Source organism: Xenopus laevis, chromosome 2S, assembly GCF_017654675.1.
Source record: "Xenopus laevis strain J_2021 chromosome 2S, Xenopus_laevis_v10.1, whole genome shotgun sequence".
In the NCBI taxonomy this organism is placed as follows: Eukaryota; Metazoa; Chordata; class Amphibia; order Anura; family Pipidae; genus Xenopus; species Xenopus laevis.
Genome location: NC_054374.1, coordinates 162,610,722 through 162,624,777, shown reverse-complemented (window position 1 = coordinate 162,624,777; position 14,056 = coordinate 162,610,722). Strand labels below are relative to the sequence as shown.

At 39.4% G+C, this 14,056-nt stretch overlaps 1 protein-coding gene across 6 annotated transcripts in view; it reads left to right on the top strand.

The window, feature by feature from the left end:
* LOC108710034 (disks large homolog 2) overlaps positions 1-14,056 on the top strand; it is a 621,594-nt gene that overhangs the window by 265,035 nt on the left and 342,503 nt on the right. For 2 of the 6 annotated variants that reach the window (XM_018250386.2, XM_041584607.1), the window contains exon 1: positions 2,324-2,433. The exons of the other annotated variants lie outside the window; for them this stretch is intronic. In XM_018250386.2, coding sequence (XP_018105875.2) covers positions 2,356-2,433 — 78 coding nt within the window. In that variant the 5' untranslated portion in view covers positions 2,324-2,355. Of the gene's footprint in view, positions 1-2,323; positions 2,434-14,056 lie in introns of those variants that run through there. 6 annotated transcript variants of the gene reach the window in all.

The window sequence follows — 14,056 nt, the reverse complement described above, 5'->3', positions numbered from 1 at the left end:
CACATAATCATTGCATCTCAGCAGCAACCAGGGGTTTTAGGTTAGGACCTTACGACGGGCCCCTGATAACTTTTACACTCATGTAATGCAGAGAGCACTTTTGCCCACTCCAAGTAGAGCTGCTACCGATTTTGAACAGTTCAGTTTTCTTTCTGTTTTCAACTGTCTGTTTGGGTTTCAGCACTGTGAAACCTGAAGAAGAATCTGGACCTTACTCACTTTTACATAGTTACATAGATACATAGTTACATAGTTACATAGTTAAATTGGGTTGAAAAAAGACAAAGTCCATCAAGTCCAACCCCTCCAAATGAAAACCCAGCCCCATACACACACCCCTCCCTACTGTCACATAAATTCTATATACCCATATCTATACTAACTATAGAGTTTAGTATCACAATAGCCTTTGTATTATGTCTGTCCAAAAAATCATCCAAGTCCCTCTTATAGTCATTAACTGAATCAGCATCACAACATCACCCGGCAGTGCATTCCACAACCTCACTGTCCTGACTGTGATGAACCCCCTACTCTGTTCCTTTAAATGAAACTTCTTTTCCTCTAGTCTGAAGGGGAGGCCTCTGGTACGTGATTCTCTTTATGGGTAAAAAGGTCTCCTGCTATTTGTCTATAATGTCCTCTAATGTACTTGTAAAGTCTAATCATGTCCCCTCGCCAGCGCCTTTTTTTCCAGAGAAAACAACCCCAACCTTGTCAGTCTCCCCTCATAATTTAACTCTTCCCTCCCTCTAACCAGTTTAGTTGCACTTAGTCTCTGCACTCTCTCCAGCTCATTTATATCCCTCTTAAGGACTGGAGTCCAAAACTGCCCCCATACTCCAGATGAGGCCTCACCAGGGACCTATAAAGAGGCAGAATTATGTTTATAATTATGCCTCTTTATACAGTAGGTCCCTGGTCAAAGCCCCGTCCCCCCCACATGTTTTGACTCCACCCCCGTAATGCGTGTCTCCATCCCCCATGTCATCTGTCTGCCCCCCCATGTCCAGTTTTTGCAAAGTCAAAGGTGTCAACCCTAACTCCAAATGCCACCGTGGAGGGAAAACATTGCTCCTGCCAGCAACACTGACCACTAACACTAATCCAAATCTTTTACCCCTGTGCTAATCACACAAGGAAAGAAAGAACCTAAGCAACTGTTTTCTACACTCCAGCTAATAAATCCCTAAACCTAAAAGATAATTGTGAATTCTCTGAATAAACAGATCTTTAAAGGAGAAGGAAAGGCTTGGTGCACTTGGGGGTGCACCACGGAGCGATCCTCTTCCGGTCTTTTTCTTGCTTCAAATTTCCCAGGTCAAACACATGTGCAGTTGAACGAAATAGCAACTTTTTAGTTAAAGTTCGGCTTTTCGTTCTAATGCGCATGTGCAGCCGCGCAAAGACAGTGGAAGACAATAGAGAATCGCTCCGTGATGCAGCTCACTGGTATAACCCCCGGGATGGTGCAGTTTTCTGCTGATAGGAGCACCGGCCCGGGGTTTCAAGTAAGTCAATACAATCACTTGGGGTGCCTAACATTTGGTACCCACAAGTGCACAAAACCTTTTCTTCTCCTTTAAGGGAAAAAAAGCCCCATTCAGCCTGTCAATATTCAATTGGCATATCTATGATAAAAAGGCAGTGGGTTACACAGATTGTTAATTGGTTAACATTAAGTAATAAAAAGATGGAAACATAATATGCAGTGGATGTTTTGTGTCACCTGGAACTCTTAATATACAGATTTTTTATATTTATACATTTATTGGAGGGTGAAAGGTGAGATTTAATGGCAGTCATTCTCTTGGGAATCAAGGGGTTAAACACACACACAGTGCTCTCTGGTATAGGGAGGATATAACATTGCAGAAATGTGGACATAGTTGCAGCTGCTGTGCTTTGCCGTGTGTATCAAGTGCAGTCTCTCTGCAGGGGGTGCTGATTAATAAAGAGGGGGGGACTGGGGTAGAATTCCCCCAGTTTATTGTATTGCAAATCTGACCCTGGCGGGAGCTGATGAATATTTCAGAGCTCCCCAAGAGAAGGAGGTGGTGTGTCTACTTAAGCTGGTTACTGCAGAGGGCTGACACACATGTAGCTGCTGTCGTGTTTGCCGAGGAACTGCAGCCCAGCACTTAGCAGACTGGATGTGAGTTGGATGCAAAAGACGCTTCATCTAACGGAGATCTCCTGCTGCCAATAAGTGAACATGTACTACCTGCAGCTTCACTGAGGCTCCTCTCACAGGCACATTCCCAGAGCCACCGCTTTACTCCTCTCCCTCCAGCCGCAGCTTTGAGACCCCCTCTATCTATTGTCACCCTCTTACCTGTCCCCCCGTCTGCTACCATGTTCGCCTCTATCTGGTACGCTAAGAAGCTGGGGCGCAGATTTGTCCTCAACACCAGAAAAGCCAAACTCCAAAAGGTAGGAAATTGCCTTTCTATCCAAAAAAAACCCCCAAAATCTAAAAAATACTCTGCATTTCTGTTTAGTTGTATCTCTCATTGTCTTCATGTATAAATATACACATTCTACCGTCCTCTATATTTTATATAGTAGAAAGAAACGTCTAAAAAATCTTGGGGGAAAAAGTACAAATTCAGTAAATATAATTTCCTTCTGTAACTAACCCCCTCGAGTGTTGCTAAGCTTCATTGTTATATTTTTAGCAATTTCCTGAAGATACAGACACATAAATTGTGTATCATTTGTTATTCATATGGGCAGCCGGATTAATTGTATAGGAGGCTTATAGAGACGAAACCTAGTTACCCTATCCCCAAAGTTACCCCCCTAAGGTAGGTGCCATTGTTCAGGAAGGTATAAATACTGCCACGATAACTTTAAAAAGTTACCATAAACTATATGGATTGGAAATGCAGGTTTTTTTGGTCATTTTTGTCATTAATCTTGATTATTTTTTAAAACTTTATCTTTAATATATTTAATTATTTAATTTTAAATAAATATTTAATTTTTTTATATTCAATACGGATAATTTTTTTAAATCTTTTCTTTAAAATGTTAATATTTCTCTTTTTTTATGAAGAATATTTTATTAATATTTGTAAATAAATATTTAATTTTTTTATGTTCAATACGGATTATTTTTTTTAAATCTTTTCTTTAAAATGTTAATATTTCTCTTTTTTTATGAAGAACATTTCATTAAGATTTTTTTTGTTTTAATATTTGCAATTTTTGCTGTTTATTTTTAGTCTTTTAGTTTTAATATATGTCATTTTTCAATGAATTCCAATTTTTAAAACCTGTTTCTTTAACGTTTTGTTATTTGTGATTATTCCTGATTATTTGTTAAAAGTTTTCTTTAAAATCTTATTCTTGTTATTAGTATTGATTATTTTAAAAAATATTTTCTTTAAAGTTGTAACATTTGTACTTTATGCACTTAAATCTGATGATTTTTCAAATGCTATTGTTTAAATATTTTTTTTTTCTGCAAAGATTGGATGTTTTTACCACTGTTTCCAATGATGTAATTAAGTCCAGTAATTCATTTTTATTTTTTTTGTATTTTATTTCTAATACATTAAATCTCAGATTTCCACCCCAGGCATTCCATGCATAATTCTTTATATTTTAGTAGAGATAAGCCCATCTATGCATTGAAGTATTTGACTTACTTTTTTATATTAATATTTTCATTGAAATAATTAGGAATGCCGGCAGTATTAGCGAGTCCTTTATTGATATGGAAGACATTGCACTGTGTATTCATTGTTATTTCTACATATAAAATAACCATCGGTTCTGCAGATCCTTGTGGGATTTAAAAACCTTGTAACAGCATCAAGCTGGCTTTATAAACATGTATTATTATTACTTCAGTTACTGTAGCTCTCTCCATACAAGATTTTCTGGCAAGAGATGCTGAAACCTTTCCCTGGTCTTTTAAAAGTGACCAACTGCTCAGAAGTATTTTAAGGAAAGTATAGCAAGAGGCTAGTTCTTATGCATTCAGTCAAGCTGTAACTTCAGTTATTGATTAAAGGGCTTAAAACACACAATATATTTTATAATTATAGAAAGGATGTATGTCATACAATTTATAGGAGTGGTGGAACTTCATGCCTTCACTGATTGGCTCATGAATATAAAATAACAAACAAGGAAGTTGTCTCTCTTAGGTTGAGTTCCAATCTTCGGAAAACCAAATCCCTTAAAACAGAGTGGATATGACTTTGGTGAATAGAAACAGATTCCAAAATGGTTTCAAGATGAACCAGAAGAACGCTTTAGCTAGATTTTAAGGTAACATAGGAAACATCAATTTCTATCAATTACTATCAACGTTATATGAAGGTATTATTGCTTGAGAAAAGCTGACGTATGCTTCATTCAATCATAGGTACGTAAAAGTTGAGTAAGACACAATTCTGGTGGAGGACACCTTTTATTGAGTTTGAGGATGAGGTTGCCTAGTTGGATCAATCATAGCTGCTTCCACTGTTGCTTCTGTTTGAATAAACCATGCCGATATGTTTAACTGGACAATTGTAGGAAAATAAAATACTGTAGATGCAAACAGTATACATCATGTCCCTGCCAGGTTCAAATTATCTCATGCGTTGTCATAGTGTGTTGACTTATGTTCGAAGCCTCAGATTGGACTCCAGGGTATAACTGGGCACATTTCTCCATAAACACAAGAAACAGATCAATGCAAAGACAAACGGCATCGTTTTTGTGAGATGACGGAAAACACAATAAATAAATATGACTCCCACAACCAGTAAGTCCAGGCTTAACCCTTGGTGATGGAGAAGAAAGGAGAGAAAGAGAAGCAATAAGGCTAATAGAAACCTGAGACATCAAATACAGAATTAACTGATACAGTATCTAATAGCCCTAACATCCACATCTCTTCCTTCCCTCAGAATGTTTGAAGGCAATGTCCATCATTACTGGTTTTAGAAACACAACCTTTGCCATCTTGAAAGTGTTTGCCAGCTGGACCTTGTAGTCTAGTCTTTTTGATAGCCCTAATGCATTATCTGAAACATTTCATTATAGGGTGAGAAGATTTTATGCTTTACAGAACAGAATAAATTTTCCCAGGTAAAACATAGGCATGTCACGTCTCAACATCCTCCAAATCTATACATGACCTTTATATGCAGACAGTCAGTCTTTACACAGGGACAAATTACTGTAAGTGACAAAACATCCTCTAAGGATCTAGCTACTCTCATCCCTGGTTCCTAAATTCTCCTTATGTTTAAGATGTAACCTGAGTTTCAGTGGAATTTCTATTCTTATGGAGCTCAAGAGGTCTTCTCCTATATACTAGAAATGTTCAAACATGGCATGATCATATGTCTTCAACTTTCCTTTAAATGTTGATCTGTACCACCTGATCTCCTTAGCCTTAAAACATGACCAATTAGAATTCAGCCTGTAGGACGAAGAAGGTTTTCTTATTGTTGGTGGAGAAGCTTTTGCTACTGCACCAATAATTATCTTAGTGATAGATAGTAGTCTGAACAACCGCCTCTGCAATATGGCATCACATACTGTATAACACATATGAAGGTTCAGTTGCCATCTTAATAGATTCTTATGCAAACACATACCTGTACATGGAAAAATCTAGGTTGCTTCCTTTCAAAAATACTGGGATACTGAATTCAATTTTGAGTAGGGCTCTACTGTATGTTAATGGTTAAGAAACTGTGGACCTCTAGATTTTGCTAGACTAAGGCTTATGTCACACACACACACACACACACACACATATAAACAGGGGATATTCAGATATTATTTATTCTCAAGTGTGTGTTGTCCATTGTTGGGACCTTACACTATAACCTCCACAGTGGCAGGGTTAAATGTGAATAATCAATATTCTCCATCTTCATTTCTATTTGGAAACAATAATCTTCATGATGCTCCTTTTAATGCCATACGTCAATTGAGTGTCAGCTTTTCAACTGTGCCCCACTTATGTTTCAGCTCTGCTGGGCCAGATATTTAAGTAAAGGTTGCAGGAACCATAGGGCGTGTTATCAATATGTGTTTTATCTGCTCTATATAAATATGTTGCATGCATTGATTCTTTATTCAGGCATTGGTAACTTCCAAAACACTTGGAGGATGGAGGATGTGGGTTTTCAAAGTTTTTTTTTATTTAAACAACCTTTGGGGTTCCAAGTTTTAGTTGGAACCTGCCTTAGCTCATAACAAGGATTCAGATATAGAAAATTGTGACAAAATTTGGAAAAGTTGTATGCCATAACTATTGCTCTAACTGGCTTTCAAGCTGGACCTTCATATGTATCTGAATCTTCACAAATCTTACCCCCAATGGACCTTGGGCTGAGCCCTCTCAACCTCTACAATCTCCCCAAACTGGAGTATAAGTTCTACACTTTGGGAACCACTGACATGGATTCTATGTGGTTTGCAAGGAAGTTACTCTTAATTTCTTCACTCAGAGCCCTTTATTAAAGCTCTGTTATATATGTGCCATAATGCACCCCCTAATATAATCAATGTTCCCCTGTGAGCACATTCCATATATACTGTGTGTGTGTATATATATATATATATATATATATATATATATATATATATATATATATATATATAGAGATCTGTGGAGGAGTCAGCACTCACGTAACTTGGTGCAAACGTGCCTGGGTGCAGTGTCCAAAATTTTTAGAATTTCTATCCAACAAAGAAGGTCCGCTCTCTCTGGTCTTAAATAAAAATCAAATATGGTTAATTGGCTGACATGTCGTCATCATCATCATCATCACTATGCATCAAGTAATTCCGTTTTTAAGTTTCACATATAAAACATATTTTGATAAAACGTTACAATTCGGAACACATTGGTATTAAAACCCCTATTTAACTAAATAAGGAAATAAAACCATATGGTGTAACAATATATTACTTATATATATACACATCCCATTGGCTGTTAAATGTGCAGAGGAGTCCATGGCAGAGCCTGTGGGGGTGTGTGTGACGAGGGAGACAGTGCCAGGAGTCTGATCTCTGTGGGTGTAATTGTGGGTGTAAATCTCTGGGCTGTTTGCTTTAGTACAATAAATGTATGCAGCAGAGAAGCAAAAAGGATGAGACTCATTTATTATTCATTACATATTCTTTATCTTTCACTAATAAAGCTGAAAAGTCTGGGCAGGCTCCAGGGTGGTGGTTGAATGGGAAGGGGTAGGATGGGAATTGGACATTTGAAGGCTAGTGACATATTGGGGGTGAAAGTGGTCCTTTCTGTCTTTCTTGGGTGTCCCTCAGTCTAGTATATGCCATTTTCAAAATATATTTAATTTTTAAAGATTTAGTTTATCCCTACACTGTCATGGGATACAAATTTGCACCCCTAAAGCCATTACACATAGAATGAGTCAGTTGGGAGGTGCAAATCACAGCCAGACACCCTTATTCTGGAGATTGTGCAAGGCCCATATATTGTTACTCATCTTTCAACTGAGTCTTGTATGACTATTTCTTTGCATATCTGCTAATTATGCCATGAAGCAAAATGGTGCTGCTGTGTTATGGCCAGACAGGAATTAGAGACAGTTACAGCAATGCCTGAAAGGTTAAACCTTAACTATGACATTTTCAAGGCAATTTTACAAATGATTTTGTGCTACAAATACATATCATATCATATCAGTGTGGGTTATTCAGCCAACTGCCAGCAGCAGCCCTTTATGTGTGAAGGATCATGGGTGAACTATTTTAAAGGAAAAGCATCAATTTTTAGATTACTATATCCTTTAGGGGATAGTTACCTTTTTATCTTCCGCCAGTAGAGGCTTAAAAAGCCCCAGTATTTGGCTGCTGCATGATGCACAAAAGGGCAGAGATTGTGCAGCATTTGCAGCGACAAAGGAAAATCACAGATATACTTCACTTGTCTGGTACACAGCCACAGCACTGGGATACAAAAGCCACTGTCAGAGCAGTAACAAGAGTGAAAACATTTATTTGAGTCTCTATCTAATTATAAACATTATAAAATAGGGCCATGTCACTTTTAGCCATATATGTTTTTCATTGATTGAATGTTTCATTGATTGGTAAGATGTAGATAGAGAGAGAATCATGACATTGAGGAATATACATCTTTAGGTGTGCTCACAGTCTACCTTAAAACTATGCCTACAGGGAATACGTACCAATTGTTATTCAGCAGGAACAGCCCTTTAAGTCTGCTCATAGTCTGTACAGAGCAGTGATCCCCAACCAGTAGCTCATGAGTAACATGTTGCACCCCAACGACTTGGATGTTGCTCCCAGTGGCCTCAAAGCAGGAGCTTATTTTTGAATTCCAGGCTTGGAGGCAAGTGTTGGTTGTTTAAAAATCAGGTGCACTGCCAAACAGAGCCTCAATGTAGGTTGACAATCCACATAGGGGCGACCAAATGGCCAATCACAGCACTTATTTGGCACTCCAAGAACATTTTTCATGCTTGTGTTGCTCCCCAACTCCCTTTACTTCTGAATGTTGCTCACAGGTTCAAAAGGTTGGGGATCCCTGGTACAGAGAGATACCATTAACTATGACAGCATAGGTATTCCTCTGTGCTAAGCACAATTCAGCAGGAACAGTCCCCTAAGTTTGCTCATAGTCTGTACAGAGAGATCCCATAAAACTATGGCAGCATAGGTATTCCTCTGTACTAAGCACAATTCAGCAGGAACAGACCCCTAAGTTTGCTCATAGTCTGTACAGAGAGATCCCATAAAACTATGGCAGCATAGGTATTCCCCTGTACTAAGCACAATTCAGCAGGAACAGTCCCCTAAGTTTGCTCATAGTCTGTACAGAGAGATCCCATAAAACTATAGCAGCATAGGTATTCCCTGTACTAAGCACAATTCAGCAGGAACAGTCCCTAAGTTTGCTCATAGTCTGTACAGAGAGATCCCATAAAACTATAGCAGCATAGGTATCCCCTGTACTAAGCACAATTCAGCAGGAACAGCCCCTAAATTTGCTCATAGTCTATACAGAGAGATCCCATAAAACTATAGCAGCATAGGTATTCCCTGTACTAAGCACAATTCAGCAGGAACAGTCCCCTAAATTTGCTCATAGTCTGTACAGAGAGATCCCATAAAACTATGGCAGCATAGGTTTTCCCCTGTACTAAGCACAATTCAGCAGGAACAGCCCCTAAATTTGCTCATAGTCTGTACAGAGAGATCCCATAAAACTATGGCAGCATAGGTTTTCCCCTGTACTAAGCACAATTCAGCAGGAACAGCCCCTAAATTTGCTCATAGTCTGTACAGAGAGATCCCATAAAATTATGGCAGCATAGGTATTCCCTGTACTAAGCACAATTCAGCAGGAACAGTCCCTTAAGTTTGCTCATAGTCTGTACAGAGAGATACCACCTTAATTTCTTTAAGTGCTCTGTTAGTGCATGTACCATACTTAATGAATTCTACAACAGTAGAGACAGCCAACTGATACATTATACTTTGCACCCAGTGCTTTGTGTATTCTAGGATAGGTGTGTCTTGGAACACTCAACATTATTAAAGGGATACTGTCATGGCAAAAAAAAATTTTTTCAACATGAATCAGTTAATGGTGCTGCTCCAGCAGAATTCTGCACTGAAATCTGTTTCTCAAAAGAGAAAACAGATTTTTTTATATTCAATTTTGAAATCTGACATGGGGCTAGACATTTTCTCAATTTCCCAGCTGCCCCAAGTCATGTGACTTGTGCTCTGATAAACTTCAATCACTCTTTACTGCTGTACTGCAAGTTGGAGTGATATCACCCCCTCCCTTTCCCCCCCAGCAGCCAAACAACAGAACAATGGGAAGGTAACCAGATAACAGCTCCCTAACACAAGATAACAGCTGCCTGGTAGATCTAAGAACAACACTCAATAGTAAAAACCCATGTCCCACTGAGACACATTCACTTACATTGAGAAGGAAAAACAGCAGCCTGCCAGAAAGCATTTCTCTCCTAAAGTGCAGGCACAAGTCACATGACTTGGGGCAGCTGGGAAATTGACAAAATGTCTAGCCCCATGTCAGATTTCAAAATTGAATATAAAAAAATCTGTTTGCTCTTTTGAGAAATGGATTTCAGTGCAGAATTCTGCTGGAGCAGCACCATTAACTGATTCATGTTTTGAAAAAAAAAAATGTTTCCCATGACAGTATCCCTTTAAGGGGTCTGTCATGGAACATCTTCTGTCTATGTATAGCAATAACCCATCCCAAAACACATATATCTGGTTGTACATGGCCTAAATTCTAACTATGTGCCATCTATGAGCCGACCAAAATAAGGTAGGGATAAGGCACCTTCACTGCCAATGCCGCAAGAGTAGGGTCTTTTCCAATAATAACAGACACTAGATATACTTAATTACAGCCGAAGTGTGTTTATCCCTCCGTAGTATAAACCAGCTTGTTGCTTGATTTACTTCTCTGTGGATTTGTCGCCAATGCTGGTTACTTGCCATAGTATAATAAATTGTAATCCTAATGGTTGTTTGCACAAGGCCAGTTTTAATAATGGCAGACAAATATTAAAGTCATACTAATAGTCACCTGGATGCCTTGTATTATCTGGATCAGCAAATAGTGTTGCAATAAGCAAATACCATTTTCCTCTCTTCCAACCCCCCTACTGTGCTGATCTTGGACCGGGCAGCCATGTAGGAAATGGGTTTCCTGGGTTGTGCCTTGAAAAAATTATTTAAACAATCACAGTTATCTCTGCCTTCCTAGAAATTACATATATTTATATTTTTAATACAATATATCAAAAAATAGCAATAATTTCCTTTCAGAGCAAATAGCATTGTGGTTCCTCACATTGGCCAGACCCTCTTGTTCAGCTCAAAAAGAGAAACAATAGATTTATTAAATGTTTTATACACTAAGTATTCGAGGTAATGCAATCATATCACACAGCAAGTATCCAATGGATATTACTCCTCCCAATGTATCAATCATCCTCCATAGTTTTACTTTACCTATTCAGTCCCTAAAACCTAGTGGCAGGGTCACCTGGAGATCTTCAATTTATTAAAGAGCTAATTTACATAGTAACATACATAGTAATATAGTAAGTTAGGTTAAAAAAAGACACACGTCCCTCAAGTTCAACCTTTTAGGTCTATATATATAACATGCCTAACTTCCAATTGATCCAGAGGAAGCCTCTCCAATTTTCCTCAGAGGGGGAAAAAATTCCTTCCTGACTCCAAAATGGCAATGGGACCAGTCCCTGGATCAACTTGTACTATGAGCTATCTCCCATATCCCTGTATTCCCTCACTTGCTAAACACCATCCAACCCCTTCTTATACCTATCTAATGTATCGGCCTGTACCACTGATTCACTTCCCAGCTCTCCCTGTAACACCCCTTTCCCTCCTCTAATCTCATTGGCTCCCTCCTGTCTGCTGGGAGGAGCTACTGGTGAATAAAGCATCCGACCCTTCTTATACCTATCTAATGTATCAGCCTGTACCACTGATTCACTTCCCAGCTCTCCCTGTAACACCCCTTTCCCTCCTCTAATCTCATTGGCTCCCTCCTGTCTGCTGGGAGGAGCTACTGGTGAATAAAGCATCCGACCCTTCCTTATACCTATCTAATGTATCAGCCTGTACCACTGATTCAGGGAGACAATTCCACATCTTCACAGCTCTCACTGTAACAAACCCCTTCCCAATATTTAGGCGGAACCTCTTTTCTTCTTATCGGAATGGGTGACCTTGTGTCAGCTGGAAGGACCTACTGGTAAATAAAACATTAGAGAGATTATTATATGATCCCCTTATATATTTATACATAGTTATCATATCACCCCTTAAGCACCTCTTCTCCAGAGTGAACATCCCCAATTTGGCCAGTCTTTCCTCGTAGCTAAGATTTTCCCTTTACCAGCTTAGTTGCCCTTCTCTGTACCCTCTCTAATACAATAATGTCCTGTTTGAGTGATGGAGACAAAACTGTAGGGCATATTCTAGATGGGGCCTTACCAGTGCTCTATACAGTGGGACCCCCTCCTCCCGTGACTCTCTGCCCCATTTAATACAACTCAAGACCTTATTTGCCCTTGATGCTGCTGACTGGCATTGCTTGCTACAGACAAGTTTATCATCTACAAGGACTCCAAGCTCCGTCTCCATAATGGATTTGCCTAGTGCAGTCCCATTAAGGGTATAAGTGGATATTGTTACATCCCAGGTGCAGGACTTTACATTTATCAACATTGAATCTCATTTGCCACTTAGCTGCCCAGATTGCCAGTTTATCAAGATCCTGTTGCAAGTGCCACATCCTGGATGGAATTAATTGGGCTGATAGTTTTGTGTCGTCTGCAAACACTGATACATTACTTACAATACCCTCCCCTAAGTCATTAATGAACAAGTTAAACAAGTGCAATTGCAGTGAAGCGCAATTTTGGTTGCAGGTCTCCATGTTTTTTTACCTAAAATAACTTTTTCTTAGAATTCCAGAGTAATGGTGGTGAGGTGCCTGGCAGTTGGAGCCAAAGTGTTAAAACACAATTGCACTGAGCATTTTCTGTTTGGATCTCATGTTTTCTGACTCTCAGCATGTGCCTGATTCTTTAGGCATCAGTTAATTAGGTGTATAGATACAAGCCACTGTGAGAATGCTGGATCTGCTGCCATCTGCGAGGGTGGCAGTAGTTCCAGGATTCCCCAGAATCAATAGATGCCATGAGGGTTATTAACAAGAGGAGGCAGGATGGAGGCAGTAGTGGCAAGTGCAACTATGTAGAAGTGCAAGGAGTGGCTTAAGATGAAAGTACCTTTAGTGAATGCCATTTTTGTGCAAGTGAGTGCAGCTAAATTTGGTTTAGGGTCAAGGTACACACTTGAGTCTCCTCGGTGGAGCACAGTTCTGCCTAACTAGCTAGCCTTGTCTGCTTACCATCCTAGAGTGTTTTGACACTATATCAGGGGCGTAACTACAGAGGAAGCAGACCCTGCGGGTGCAGGGGGCCCAGGAGGTATAGGGGCCCCATGAGGCCCTAATTCATAAACAATTTCAATAAATATTGGTAAAACTAGTCAACCTCTAGAAATTTTGGGGGCCTGAAATATTATTCGCTGTGGGGCCCAGTAATATCTAGTTATGCCACTGCACTATATTTACCTCATTCACTGTGTGTCTTAACCTTGGCTTCACTAAGGTTTTTTTTAGGGCTTTATATTCTCAATGTGGCCTTCTATCTGAGGCTCTCCAGAAGTATTCACTTCCTTTCTGGGGTGGAATCTAAGGAAACACACCCATGTGCTCCCTCTACAATCATTACCCTGGGCATAGGCTCACTCCTTCACAGTAGAGCTAGTTACCTCTTAAATCTCCTACAGACTTAAAAGCTTTTAGTTCCAAGGACCAGGCACAAGAGCAATGGTGCTAAAGACTGCAAAACTGTGACCTTAAAAATGTGGCACAAGTTTCAAAACCCTATTCTGTCAGGCACAAGAAAACTATTGGCAGACACTCAATACTGGACTCCTCAGTGCAAGCTTGACCAATCAGATATTAAAATGCACATTTGAGGCTAACTGCTCAGGTCAATCATCTCCATATTTATAAAATCACATTGTCTCCGTCACCCTCTTTCAGCATGTGGCATGAAAAAAACCCACAGAATCCAATCTCCAGGTTGGATGTACTGGTCTTCTGATGGAAAGACACCATCTAATTATTTGCTATGGCTTACTAGACCTGGAGGAAAGTTCTGGAGAACATTTGTTGCATGACTTAAAGGGTAATTTAATGAAAATTGCAAGAATTGCACCAAGCCTAGTAACCCAAGGCAACCAGATTTTACAGGTCAGCCGACTGGTTGTTTTGGGTCCCACACTTTTTAAACTGAGTTGAAAGAGGGAAACTCCACAGTTCTCAATGGGAGTTGGGCCTGGGTCTGTGAAGCCCATGAGTTTTTTCCCTGTGTCTAGTCAGACTACTCCGACCCTACCCATAATGTTATCTAAAGAGGACTGGATATAAATAGCGATGGGCGAA